Source organism: Triplophysa rosa, linkage group LG20 (assembly GCF_024868665.1).
Source record: "Triplophysa rosa linkage group LG20, Trosa_1v2, whole genome shotgun sequence".
Classification (NCBI taxonomy): domain Eukaryota; kingdom Metazoa; phylum Chordata; class Actinopteri; order Cypriniformes; family Nemacheilidae; genus Triplophysa; species Triplophysa rosa.
Window position 1 is genome coordinate 20,301,732 of NC_079909.1, and position 14,865 is coordinate 20,316,596.

Here is a 14,865-nt window from a genome sequence, read left to right on the forward strand (position 1 = left end):
TGTAGTACAGTACAATTAATAAATGACAGCAAATTAAAGTTGTCCAAATATAGTTTCATTTGTAATACACTGTAAATACTACACACTTAATGTCACAGAGCTTACGGTATGCAAAAATAACCCGTTTAAGATGTTGTATGCTACACTGTCATCACATCAATGTGTTAAGGGAGGTAAAGTCAAGCGCATTGCATTGTGGGATACAGTATTCAATGAGAGTTTTGGTTGTATGATGCACATTCTGATTCTGAGACGATGGAAGCATTCAGTAATAACTCAAAACAAGCATGTATAAATCATGGTTTTATTACCTTTAGTATGTCCTACATTAGAGTACTATAAAACAGTACAAAGTTATGTCATGTAGAAATCACTTCTAATGTTCTAGAAAAATAAACAACGTACAAAACCCGGATAAAACAAAGTACACAACAGATTGACAACAAATGATCAAAACAACATGTTTCAGTTTCGGTCATAAACAAACGTTCTGTTAATTCTGTGTGCTGTTGTACAATCTTTCAAGATGAAACCAAATTGAGTTTGACCTTAAAACAGCTAATCTACACATCCGGCCGCACCGACGCTCCATTGCATTTCATCTTATCGCTCACAACTGAAGCCAGTTAATACAATAAATAAAAGTGAATTACATTTTAAAACGACTCTCACATTCATCACGAGCACAGGTTCTGCAAACCAAACGTGAATACGATCAGTCCGTCTGATGATGTGGTGATTATAATCACAATGTTTGTTTTAAGGTCCCATACACAGTTGTGTTGCTCACACTATGAACAGAAAGTACACAACGTCCCGTTCAACCCCTTCAGACCCAGTCTGCTGAAGACATTCCCTGATGAACGTTCAAGAGAGCTGTCCGTCTTTCAGGGATGGGATGAGAATCGGTGGCAAGTGTTCTTATTAAAGTGGCAATGCAAGTTCAGATAAAGGCCACTAGGGGGAGGCTGTGAGTCCTTCACTCTGGATGTGGTGATGAAGTTCTGCTTTGCATATCGTGGCTCCTGCACAATGAACAGAAGGAGGCTCCTCATCCCCTACACACAGAAAACAAAACACGGTGACCCCATCAGGATGTGCAAAAGGTCTCGTCCTGTCAGATGTCATTTTCCTTTAACCCACGTAAAGAAAAGCACTACTCACCGAGTCCTGAGGACGAAGACACGCTGTCGGCCAGTGAGCAGCTGTCGGCGTGGTCCGGCGACAGACCCTCCATCAACGGTATGGAAAGCTCTGAAGATGGCACAGATGAGTCATAAATGCCCGAGTCTCTGGGCATCTCCGGAGGACTGGCCGATCCGTCCATATGAAGAACCGGCCTCAACGAACCCAGCAGTTCCTGACCCGATGAACCTTCCCCCCCGTCCGCCTGCAGCGAGGGGCCCGTCAGAGAAAGCACCGCCGTCTTCGGCACAGCGGGGAGGATGAGGACGTTACTCCTAACCGGACAGTCGCTCTCTGACAGATGCTTCAATGTCACTTCATTAAGCACCAAACCCGAGTCCATCTTGTCAGGCGGGGGCTCGACGCGTTTGTTGGGCGCGGGGGGCGGCATGAGCTGCCTCTCGAACCAGTCGGGCTCCTGCTCCATGTGCTGGTGCATGCTGCAGATGGCCACGTACAGCGACCGGCCCGATTTGCTGCGGAAATAATTGCGCCTGCTAACGTTGGGCGGCTGCGGCTCGCGGTCGGTCAGGCTGAGCTGGCGGGAGTGAAGCTGGGCGAACAGCTGGGGCAGCTGGTCCATCAGTTTGAACTTGGGCGCCAGGCTGAGCAATGCGGGTACGTCGCTCTCGTGGGAGTAGTCGAAGTAAACGGCCATGAAGCGTGACAGCTCGGAGGATTTCTGATGCGCCTCGCAGAGTTTTTCGGAGATCATGGAAGTGGCCACAATGAAGAGATCTCTGCTGCTGGCATCTCCGGCGGCCGGTTCTTTGTTTTTCTCCTTCGATGTGGCTTTGCCCTTCCGGTGTCTTTTCTCCACAAAATACTTGAGGCCCTTGGAGCAGACGGTGATGATGAAGTGAGCCTCATTAATGCGTCTGCTCAGCCAATCCATCTGACCCTCCTTACAGATCTCCAGATGCTCCCAGAGATCCAACGATACCTGCACATACAAACACAGACTTACACTGGGAATTCATATGCTTAGAGGTTAAATAGAGATGCAAAAATATTTGGTACCACTTTACTTAAAGCATATATGTCCAATGGATAATAAAAATAGTTTTAATGTATTAATTACGCCTTGCAATGCACCTTATAATGTCTCGTGAATAATTGTAACTACATTTTATACATTACGGGCTGGTTTCCCGGATGAGGTTTTAGCCTAATCTCAGACTACTTTATAAATGAGTGGCATCTTGATCGAAAACAACTTGCACTTGAATATCTTAAAATATATCAGTGCGATTGTTTTGTCTCAAGATGCACACTGTAATGTTTGTTTGTAAAGCATGTTTTTAAAAACGCCTTAAATATCCTAATTTAACTAACGCCTAGTCCTGGTTTAGGCTAATCCCTGTCCGGGAAACCCCCCCATAACACTTATTAATTCATTGTTACACTTTGTATTTTTAATTTGGTTATACTTATTTTAATGCATTACAACACACATTATATACAATTATAATACATTATATACCATTAAATAACCCTTTATAATGCATTGCACATAAGTGTTACCAAAAATGTTATTACATTTTATTTAAATATATGTATATAAAATATACAAATCATATGCTTACAATTTCACAATAGAGCATTATATATATATATATATTTTTTTAATGAAGAAAATATATTTTCAACAATAAATAAATAAATATTAAATAAAACAATTTATGCAATTCTAATTTTTGTACTTGTGATGTTATATATATATAGTCTACAAAATTAAGTGACTTCAGATAGAAAGTAATTTTAGAAACCGCTTCAGCAAACAGTCAATTTTGACTTTTGAAGTTTAAAGACTTTTATATGTTTATGGCAGTGGTTCTCAAACTGGGGGCCGCGGCCCCCTGGGGGGCCCCAAGATGGATCCAGGGGGGCCACAGATTTTGTGGCATTTTATGAAATATAGAAATTTATCATAGATTTTATGCAATCAAACATCAGAAAAATGACACCACCAACCAAAAGAATTGAGGTTCCAGCATTGTATAACTGAATGTTTTTGGTTTAATTAAAATTCTAAGTTTAAGATTATACGTCTTTATATGGGGGGCCGCAAAGCGATGCACTTAACACAAAGGGGGCCTTACAACGAAAAAGTTTGAGAACCACTGTTTTATGGAACTATTTGGATTACCAGTGATAAAGAACACGTTTGCCTCTTATTGTCACTAGGGGGCGGCACTCGTTCATTCATTTCTCTGTCATTTCAAACCCCTTCACAAACTCTAAATGTCTTGGTTTCCATAAGAAATTCTTCGTTAGACTGTGAACAACTTGAAATGCCTTCGTCAAAACACAAGGCGTTTACTTCACGATGTCATGAATCCAAATCTGAACGCATGTTCACCTCACAGCCGCAGAAGTCCTGCAGGAAGAAAGCAAAGCTCTGGATGACAGCGAGATGTTTGGGACAGTCTCTACTGGAGTAACAGATGAAGATCTTGGGTCTCGGCCAGGGTCTGTCAGCGTTCAGAGCGGTGGTCTGAGAGGACGACTCCGAGCTTTCTTCGTCCAGGTGGGAGTAAATATTCTCTGCAGAAGAATTCAGGATCAGAGACGTGAATCTAACCAGGATCAAGAGATTTGTAGTGTGTACAGTGAAGTGCATTTATTATTTCCATATGATGAGAACCCAAATGGAAAAACCCTGCAGGACACTTTAGAGTTTACTATACTAAACTGGGCTTAATTGTGGTGTACCGTAGTATATAATAGTAATGACTACATTTTGTTCATTTGTACTGGGGTATTTTGTGATATATTAACTATAGTAAAGTGATAAACGGTAGTAAACACTTAATTATATTTTACTATAGTACGGTTAAAAAAAGTGTATGTACAGCAATGGTTTTGAACCTTACCAGAGTAAATATGAAGTATACTACAGTGTTTACCACAGTGTACTACAGTAAATGCTCAAGTATTCAGCAATACTTTTCTTAACGAAATCAAATAAAACATTTGTCTATTTTTTGTTTCAGATTTTGCCAATAAAAATAAACAAACAAATCCCATAAACCGCACTGAATGCAGTCACCTAACCGCACCCTGAACACCCTAGCAACCACCTAGCAACTGTAGAAAGTGTCCCCCGAACAACATCAGTCTACTGTATTACTATACGAGTTATTGTGAAGAACACGCACATGTACGTGTAATGAGCTTTGATTTGTAAGATTTGTGCGGCTCTAACGGGCTTACAGGAGGATCTTTTGTCTGAAACAAGCAGAGCGACACGAACACAAACGCTTGGATTCCATCTCACATTAATCCCCATCAATGCTGTGAGATTACACAGATCACTTTACACATTCTCAACAAAAGCGAGTTAAAGAGGAAACACGAGTCTTCGAGCGGACACACACCTTGCTGTTTCTTACGACACATGACAGTGAAGAGGGTGGCGAAGGCAGACATGATGACCAGAGGAATGGTGATGGCCATGGCTCGGATCGGTCCGGCCCACGGAGAATGAACTAAAACAGACAACAGCACACGCCACAGAAATTAAATTCAAGTTTTGCTTCAAATCAGCGTTATTATAGTTCTCTATTTATTGAAATCAAATAAAACTGTATGCCTAAATATTATATAATCATTTCCGTTTATTGGCCAACATTTCTAAGTTTCCCTTTAAATTAAGTTCAGGCATTAAAATGAAATGATCAATTTAAATAAAAAACAAACTAAAACTAAACGGAAATATCTGAAATAAAATATAAGAATATTAAAAATAAATAAATACATAATTCTACGACAAAAGAAAATTGTAATAAAAGTGCTTTAAAAATTCAACTAAAAACAACTAACAAAAATAAAAGCAAATTCAAAATATTGATAAAACTATAATAAACTCTTTTCTTATAATAATCTCAATAGTAAAATCTGCTTTATTTGGAAATGATATACTGATTCAGTTGTATTTAATGATATTTAATACCTTGGCTGACGTGATACTGTGTCTGTTTTCTGGTTGTGTTGTTAATATCACGAAGCTGCAGGCATAAAAACAAAATCGATTCGTTTAACTGCACTTTTCCATTCATAGGTTTGATTTGGAGCGCTGTACATTCGTCAATCTAAAGATCAACCGGTTTAGATGAACTCACCTCGATTGCGTAAGTTCCTGGAGTGACGTCTTGTAAAACACAAGTAGTCCTGGGGCCATTCTGCTCCTGACGGGAAGATGTCAGACACTATTAAAGAGTTAACATCACTGGAATTAAAGTTTCACGGAATAAATGACATTTACACTGGTGTGAATGTGATGTCTTGTTTTGTTATGAAACATTAAGAATGGATTTTGATCGGCTGTAAATGTTTTGCTCTCAACAATATTGTGACTCCACTATCCTCATACAGTACATCTCCTCAAATCTTCACAGTTAAAGTCATCGCTTTTGGTGCGAACAGGCTTTCCGCGTTTATAAAACAATTCACTGAATCTTCGCTACGACCCTCTGTTCGTGTTTCTGAAAACTAAATTCACAGAACCTTCGTTACGTCCCAAAATGATTTTACAGTGCTGTCAATTTCCTCAAAAGATGGACGGCTAAGAAAATGCTTGACAATGTCACGCTTCCGTCCAGCCCGTAAGAACACTTCATGTTCAACCTTATGGCCGTATCTGAAGGAAAATGGATCTGTTCACGGAAATATCTCATTCAGTCCTACGGGATGTTCTGTAAAGCCCATCCGAGAGAGTACAAACCAGGCCGGCGTAGTCTTCCGAAAGGTCGATGACATGTACTTATGAAGAGGTGTTATTACTTAGAAGCTGAGAAACTCAATCTCCATAAAGCACGTGAAGGAATCCCCCGCTGGTGGCTTCACTCACCTCACATTTCATTCTTTTATCGCTACAAACAATGCCGCCCAGCAAAGACACAGATACGACTGCCGTGTGACTCTCAGAAGACCCGGGACAATACTTTTATACCTTACACTGAAGAGAACGTGTGAGAAATGAGGTCCCATCACTAGGGCTTCCCACATTATATTCATCCCCCGTGTTTGTGAGCTATTCCTTGAAGAGAGTGACTCCTAAACTTGGCCAAAGCGAGAAGAAAAAGCACTTCAATGGTTTCTAAGTGACAAAGTACTGCTGTGAAAGCACTCGGGTCTTTCTCTTCACGTTTCCATCACAACCCGAGCGAGGAAAGACGTCTCCCTGCGGCCCGAGGGCTCTGTGAGATGCCCGGACATGAGCGCATATTACAGCAGCTGTCTGTGAACAACATTACACGCATTAACCCTGCACATCTCACTTCCATCTACAGCAGCTGCGTGTGCGCAGAACACCAGAGACCGACAAATATGTCAAGAATTACAGTTACACAATCACACAAACATGCTAAAAGAGCTCTTAAAGAAACACCGCACCTAATAACAACAACTCGGTCATTGTCCTTTCAAACACATAAGACTTTTTGTTATGTAAAGACTTCTTTTTTGAAGCTCTAAAACGCTCTGTAATGATTGGCTGAAGGCGGGGCTTCCTTCGCTAGAGCAGCCGAACTGACCCATTTACATGAACGCTCTTATAACTTCAGAAGACTTGTAATGCAAACATCTAGATCAAATCAGGTGTCAAATACTCACAGGTTTACAGCGCTCGAGTCTGAAGGGAACTTCCTGTCTGAGCTTGTAATACAGGTAGTATTGGCTGAAGCCAAACGTGGAGGGGGCGTGGTCAAACACAACATGCAAATTAGTGCCGAGCTGAGAGACATTCAGCATCTTTGGCTTCCAGACTGTCAGAGAAAACACACAGAGTTCAGGTCAGTTTCTGACGAGAGATTCACACGCTGTACTAGCACTGATGAATTAGCCTTGACGTCTTTGCTTTGTGCGAAAAGAACTCACATGGTTTGCAGACGAGGTTATCTGGACCGAGCAGCCCTTCACAACCTTGAGAACAAAACAGACAAATGACTGCTTTATTCTTTTCCATTACAATCATTAAAAAAAAAAAAGAGACCGTTTTACCGTATTTGCAAAAACAGAATTAGATTAAGACGCATACTTTATGATGTGTACATAAACACAGATGCAAACAAAAGTTTCACCCAAAAAATAAAATTCTGTCATCCTTTATTCACATTTTTATGTTGCAAAATGTTTACCATTAGACTAACATTTCAGAATGTAACGGTTTCATCTTAACAACATAAACAAACATTACTGCGCATGCGCACTTTTGTGACCCCGACTTAACTTCCGGTACACATTCACAAACAACAGAGCGCCTGTAGATTATTTCTCACAACAATCAAAAGAAACCGAAAAGAAGCGTTACTTGGCTAAACTCGTCTCTCCAATATTTTGAATTTAGACTGCGATACCAAACTCAACCACTAGATGTCAATGTACCACACAGATTTTTTAAATGCGACTAAACTACAGGACCCATTCAACAAATTGTTTATTTAATAAAATGAACATACAACAATATTCCACAAATCATTAATTTAATACAATTATTGTACAGTAAAATAATAATACAAATTAATATTAGCATAAATTAAATTAAATAGTTATATTATTGACACTAGCCAAACACAAACCGGAAGTTAACTGGGGGTCAAGCGCATGCGCATCCGAGGAAACGGTGTAAAATCAATGCATCCGTGTATGTGTACAGTATTTGTTTATGTATTTGTGAGTCTGTGTCCGGCCCGACACTCACTGTTAGTGCGCAGAAACGACGGAGGGAAGAAACTGTCGTTCAAGAAGGTGGGAAACGGCACAACTCTGACCATGTAGTCCATCTCGAACGCGAGACCCAAGAAGGGTTGAGAACTCATCCTCTGTACAGAAGAACAAGAAAATGACTTCTGTTTTCTTTAGAGAAATGCACACCGTTTGATTCATGTGTTTATTTAGCTATAAGTGTGAATGGTGATACAAACTACATGAAACTCATATACTTACAGCGGTTTTGTAGGAGAAATTAAGCTGTCGTGGATCTTTGAGGATCAAATGTTGGCACTGTTTTCCCTCGGGGTTTTTGTCCTCCAGATACACTCTGAACCCTTTGATGTGTTCAATACCTGATGAATGAAAATTAAAATCTTTAAAAACATGAAAATACGAGAGTGGCCAAAAGTGACTGAAAGATTGATGCCTCCGTTATTTTTTTCAGATACATTATTTAAGATTTGTTTGCACGTTGTGTAGTTGTGTTCGTCTCTTTAAATCAAAGTAAAGAAAGACGGTTTCAGCAGAAATCTGATGTATTCTCCAGCACAGATGTGCAACATGTTCACAGAACGTCTCCTGCCACAAAACTCCAAGAGCTTGAGGTCAAAGCCCGAATCATTGATCTCTTTTGTTTAATCCTGCTGTTTTTAGCGCTTTACCACATCGACAGAATAAGAGCATAGCGTTCTTGTGCCCTTTAAAGTGTGCCAACCTTCCTCTCTTTTAATTAGATTTCAGTCTTATCGGTCACAGAGGGAAGAAGGAAAAAAGGTCCCGCACACATTCCGTGTGGTTCCGATTACCGCGGCGGGGAGCGAGGACTCGGTCTTTGTACAGGGCTGTAACTCCACACCTCCACCAGCCTACAGATAACATCACACAACCTTAAAAAAAACAAAAAAAACGACTGAAGGTGGAAAAAAGCCGCGAAACTGCGTGTTTGCTTTCAATTCCCCTCAGTTTCTTTATACTCAAGTGTCCTGCACATGGAAACTTTAGGGGAAGATCCAACTCAAAAATAAAAAGGATTCAGCTATACGACTTTCAATGACTTTTTTCTGTCAAAACACAAAAATAGAAATTTGTAAAAACAACAGTCACCACAAATGTAATATGGTCTCACCAGTGTTGGGCAAGTTACTCTGAAAAAGTAATCAATTACTAGTTACTAATTACATATTCAATATTGCAATTAGACTACTGTACAAGTTACTCTCTCCAAAAAGTATTTAATTACTAATTACTTTCTAAATCAACCTTGATTAGTTAAGTGATTGAAGGATAGACATGAAACGGCTCTTTTAATTCATTCAAATAAACAAACTACTAAAAAACTACATAAAGTACTCTTATTAACTGACTAAAGTATTACAAATGTGAGAATTATACATTAATGCATGGATTTTAAATTTAGACTTTGAATTTTGATGTCAATTCCACTATTTTGCACACACAGTATTTAGATAAATTACATCAGAAGTAACTGTAATTAAATTACAAAAAATAAGAGTAATCCCTTACTTTAACTGAATTACTTTTCCCTTGAATAAATACAGAAACTAATAACACCACAAAAATCAATAGCGTAACCATAATTTAAACAATTATATGTTGTTTTTGGTCTATATTTTTCACTTTTGTATATAGTGCATTATTCTATCTTAATGTACATTTCATCTCTTTCATCTATGTTTGCGCCATGTGTACACTTTCTTCTGCACAAAGCTCCTGTTGCCAAGTCAAATTCCTTGTGTGTGTACAGGTAAACAAACTTGGTAATAAAGCTCATTCTGATTCTGATCATATGTGCAGTAAAATTGACTATACTTTTACTATGAAAAAACATGGTAAATGTTCATATGCAAAGTACTGGTGTAAATGACAGCTCTTATGAAAATTACCGTGGTTTTACTATAGTAAAAGTCTAGTGACCATGTATTTTCTGGTTACCAACTGTATTACAAAAGTATTACCACAATTACCGTGGTAAACTGTGGTTCTTATGGCGGGGAAAGTAAATGTGTGGTTTCTTTGGTTTTACTACAAAAAAACATGGTGACTACAGTTAAACCGTGGTAACCGCAAATATTCACCATGCGTTTTCTTAGTTTAACAATGTTATCTGCAGTACAACTTATAAAAATGATTAACATTTACTTTTCCCCTAATAAACCATGGTAACTTCTGTAAGTGACAGAAGCGTGGGCTCAGATGTGGTGGAAAGAGGCCACACTCAGAGGTTTTTGACATCCACCTGAGCTGTGTCCAGTCCTGCCCCAGTCACAGGGATTAACCTCCGGTGAACAACAGCACACATTGTCCCGTCCGCCAGGAAAAAGTCTCACATTACCCAGTTCAATAGCGCGCTGTCAGACGGAAGCAAAGGACGCCCCCGTGTTTCTCTCACCGCACACGCACACATTCCTAACGGCACAGAAATCACAGCGGCCCTGTGTGCCCATCTCTCTCTCTCTCTCTCTCTCTCTCTCTCCGTCTCTTGGACGGATCGGCAGGACTGTCAGGGAGGAGGGAAGCCTTTGATCAGGACGAGGAACTCTCTTTGAAGGCCAAGATTTTTCTCTGAGCTGCTCTCCTGTTCCAGTCTCTCCAGGCCGGAGATAGACAGAGATAAATCACTTTAAAATGCCTCTGCTTTGTTACGAGTGTGTGGACGCTAATGGAAAGCGCAGACGTGGAGTCTGAAGTCTTTGCAGGACTGTTTGGGGACATCAACTTCGGCCGTCGACAGAACCCTCGCGAGATCTTTCCAGTTACAACTCAACATTCCCAGAAATCCCAGTACAGAATTTTTCATCCTGATGATTTTTTTCTTAAACAAAACTGACCATGGTAACAGAACATGCTGTCAGTTCTTTTTTGAAAGGAACGCTACGACTTTTCCCAAAGTTTGTGTTCAAAATATCCATCATTGGTATCATTAAGGTTAAGAGAAAAATATAATTATATAATGGACTACTTTTAAACTTTGAAAGGCTCGCATAACCGGGTATGAGCAGAAGAAACCTACCGAGGGGGCTGGCCATCCAGCGGACCACCACGGCCGCCTGGTTGTTGCAGGACAGGTGACTGAAGGTGATGTTCTTCACCTCATGGATGGCATGTTTCCCCGCTGGATTCCAGTTGAGAGAGCAGTCTAATTGGGATACGAGAGAAATCCGAATGAGACAGACAGTCGGTCGATTGTGAGATTCTTAGGCATGCTCAGACGAGCAGGTAAAAGAGAGATGAGCAGTCGCTTGTGTGGCTCTTTTTACTCCACAGCTGTTGTGATGTAAATGAGAGAGGCTTTTACAAGTGATCGTGGTCACACACGGTGAGGTTTAAATGTGGAGGATAAAGCTACAGGATGAGACACTTATAGAGCTGCTTTAAGAACTCAGGATGTCACCAATTCTGTGGCGCTTATTATAGTGGTAATATTTATTTCCATGTAGCATAAATGTTTTAGTGTATATTTGCTCAAGTAAATTTTGAGCTTCATTAATTACGATATATCAGCATAATGCAAATAAACAAAAAATATAAAAAATGATGTTCAGAAAATGGAAAACAACAGATTAAACACTATTAAAGAGATAGTTTACCCCAAAATAAAATAAAAAAATGTTTCCATCATGTCATTCCAAACCTGTATGACTTCATACGGAAGAACACAAAATAGATACTTTATATATTTATATTTTAAGAAAGAGTCATAAACAGGTTTTAAACCACATGAGGGTGAATTCATGATGAGAGAAGTTTTGTTTTTGGGTGAACTGTCCCTTTAAGAAGAAAATTGGAATCAATGTCAGAAAACACATAACACAAGTCATTTCAACCCAAAATCCAAAATCTATTTCATTTATTTACTTGAGAAAAATACAAAAAGATTACAGAACCATGAATACTTTAAGATGGAGACACGACTGCATTTACAAATGGTTGCATTTGCCTTTTTTTTTTATAAACATTAGAATAAAACTACGAACATTGCAAAAACTCCTAAGCAAAATGGCTTTGCATTACAGACATGAAAATGTGGGAAAAAATGTTCCTACGTAACAATAAAAGAAGGCAAAAATAAGCCAAATAAGATCCTTTATGCAAAACAGTTTGGGCTGAAATGTGTTTGTGAGTTGCTCCAATGAACTGTACAGTCACGGGTCCAAAAAAAGACTTACTGTCGTATCGAAATGTAACTCCGATTTTGCGACCGTTTTCATCAGAGATGGACGAGTAGGTTCCCTAAAGAGAGAGAGAGAGAACAGAAGCAGAAGATGTTTTATTACACGCCTCTCACTTCCACTTCATGTAAATAAAACATCCAAACTTCACTGAACGGTGTCGAGAAACAAACAGCAACTTGTGCAACAGGAATGTGTTCAGAAACCAGCCGCACTTCATGTGGTGACAGCCGCAGCAAAGAATCCCACAATTATTACTCGATCCGTGCCAAGCGCCGAATCTCATTCACTGACCCAGAATCAGCCGCTTATAAACACGGGTGAGATAATGACGGCTTACGGCTGGTTCAAGAACAGAGATGTGAGGTGCATCAACAGGCTTGCGTGACAGAAGCAGACAGACGGTAATCTGCGTGTCACATCGGGACGGATGTGCAAAAACAAAGAGAAGATCAATAAAACAGGGATGATAAGAATAAAGGAGGTATATTCTGAGAGGGGAAATCACAAATGTGGAACGATGCTAAATGAGCTCTGTTCTCAGGACATTTCCTCCGCGTATGTCACAGATCTTATCGCACGGCATGTTCTCTTGGATCAAGGAAGTTGTTTGACTGGCGGAACGGGAGACAATTCACTCGTCCCAGGAGATGAGCTATAACAAAGACTCACATACGGAGATAACGGGCTGGAAAAACTCTTCCAGACGCTCCGTTGAAAGCACAGAATCAACACTATTGCAAAAAGTTCATTCCGTTACAGTATAGCCCTGCGCTGAAAGATACAAACATGTTATTTTGGGGCAAACAATATAATGCTTTCATTTCAAACACTTACAGTCATGGCCAAAATTGTTGGCACCCCTGAAATTTTTCCAGAAAATCAAGTATTTCTCACAGAAAAGTATTGCATTAACACATGTTTTGCTATACACATGTTTATTCCCTTTGTGTGTATTGGAACAAAACAAAAAAAAGGAGGAAAAAGGCAAATTTGTCATAATGTCACACAAAACTGCAAAAATGGGCTGGACAAAATTATTGGCACCCTTTCAAAATTGTGGATAAATAAGATTGTTTCAAGCATGTGATGCTCCTTTAAACTCACCTGGGGCAAGTAACAGGTGTGGGCAATATAAAAATCACACCTGAAAGCAGATAAAAAGGAGAGAAGTTGACTTAGTCTTTGCATTGTGTGTCTGTGTGTGCCACACTAAGCATGGACAACAGAAAGAGGAGAAGAGAACTGTCTGAGGACCTGAGAACCAAAATTGTGGAAAAATATCAACAATCTCAAGGTTACAAGTCCATCTCCAGAGATCTAGATGTTCCTTTGTCCACAGTGCGCAACATTATCAAGAAGTTTGCAACCCATGGCACTGTAGCTAATCTCCCTGGACGTGGACGGAAGAGAAAAATTGATGAAAGGTTGCAACGCAGGATAGTCCGGATGGTGGATAAGCAGCCCCAAACAAGTTCCAAAGAAATTCAAGCTGTCCTGCAGGCTCAGGGTGCATTAGTGTCAGCGCGAACTATCCGTCGACATTTAAATGAAATGAAACGCTATGGCAGGAGACCCAGGAGGACCCCACTGCTGACACAGAGACATAAAAAAGCAAGACTACAGTTTGCCAAAATGTACTTGAGTAAGCCAAAATCCTTCTGGGAAAACGTCTTGTGGACAGATGAGACCAAGATAGAGCTTTTTGGTAAAGCACATCATTCTACTGTTTACCGAAAACGGAATGAGGCCTACAAAGAAAAGAACACCGTACCTACAGTCAAATATGGTGGAGGTTCAAAGATGTTTTGGGGTTGTTTTGCTGCCTCTGGCACTGGGTGCCTTGACTGTGTGCAAGGCATCATGAAATCTGAGGATTACCAAAGGATTTTGGGTCGCAATGTAGGGCCCAGTGTCAGAAAGCTGGGTTTGCGTCCGAGATCGTGGGTCTTCCAGCAGGACAATGACCCCAAACATACTTCAAAAAGCACCCAGAAATGGATGGCAACAAAGCGCTGGAGAGTTCTGAAGTGGCCAGCAATGAGTCCAGATCTAAATCCCATTGAACACCTGTCGAGAGATCTTAAAATTGCTGTTGGGAAAAGGCGCCCTTCCAATATGAGAGACCTGGAGCAGTTTGCAAAGGAAGAGTGGTCCAAAATTCCGGGTGAGAGGTGTAAGAAGTTTATTGATGGTTATAGGAAGCGATTGATTGCAGTTATTTTTTCCAAAGGGTGTGCAACCAAATATTAAGTTAAGGGTGCCAATAATTTTGTCCAGCCCATTTTTGGAGTTTTGTGTGATATTATGTCAAATTTGCTTTTTTCCCTCCATTTTTTTGTTTTGTTCCAATACACACAAAGGGAATAAACATGTGTATAGCAAAACATGTGTTAATGCAATACTTTTCTGTGAGAAATACTTGATTTTCTGGAAAAATTTCAGGGGTGCCAACAATTTTGGCCATGACTGTATATAAAGAGAAATGACCAATAGGTTTAGTATTTTGATGCTTTTATCCTGGTTTTCATAATCTCTAATTCCCTCTAAAGTCCATTGATCTGCAAACACACACAGGTAATCGTTCAGTTTCTCACACAACATCCACACACGTGTCTCAAGTAATGATTTTAAAACACTGCTGTTGTCAATCCAGTTGTATATTTTCCTTACGTGATTTATGCAGCATGTGAAACGCCTTGAGAAACGTCTCCCACATTTATATGGGTTTAGTTAACAGATCTGTGGACTTCCTCGACTAAACCAATCCCAGAGG

General features: G+C 40.0%; 1 protein-coding gene across 4 annotated transcripts in view; it reads right to left on the reverse strand.

The window, feature by feature from the left end:
* Window positions 1-146: 146 nt before the first annotated feature.
* il17rd (interleukin 17 receptor D) overlaps window positions 147-14,865 on the reverse strand; it is a 29,396-nt gene continuing 14,677 nt past the window's right edge. Inside the window, exons 2-13 of one of the 4 annotated variants that reach the window (XM_057361507.1) lie at window positions 12,087-12,150; window positions 10,931-11,056; window positions 8,134-8,252; window positions 7,889-8,009; window positions 7,066-7,110; window positions 6,802-6,953; window positions 5,310-5,396; window positions 5,141-5,195; window positions 4,566-4,676; window positions 3,548-3,732; window positions 1,165-2,128; window positions 151-1,058 (exon numbers count right to left, since the gene is read on the reverse strand). In XM_057361507.1, the coding sequence (XP_057217490.1) occupies window positions 958-1,058; window positions 1,165-2,128; window positions 3,548-3,732; window positions 4,566-4,676; window positions 5,141-5,195; window positions 5,310-5,396; window positions 6,802-6,953; window positions 7,066-7,110; window positions 7,889-8,009; window positions 8,134-8,252; window positions 10,931-11,056; window positions 12,087-12,150 (2,130 nt within the window). In that variant the 3' untranslated portion in view covers window positions 151-957. Of the gene's footprint in view, window positions 1,059-1,164; window positions 2,129-3,547; window positions 3,733-4,565; window positions 4,677-5,140; window positions 5,196-5,309; window positions 5,397-6,801; window positions 6,954-7,065; window positions 7,111-7,888; window positions 8,010-8,133; window positions 8,253-10,930; window positions 11,057-12,086; window positions 12,151-14,865 lie in introns of all 4 variants that reach the window. The other 3 variants (XM_057361509.1, XM_057361508.1, XM_057361510.1) reach the window with 3 other exon arrangements.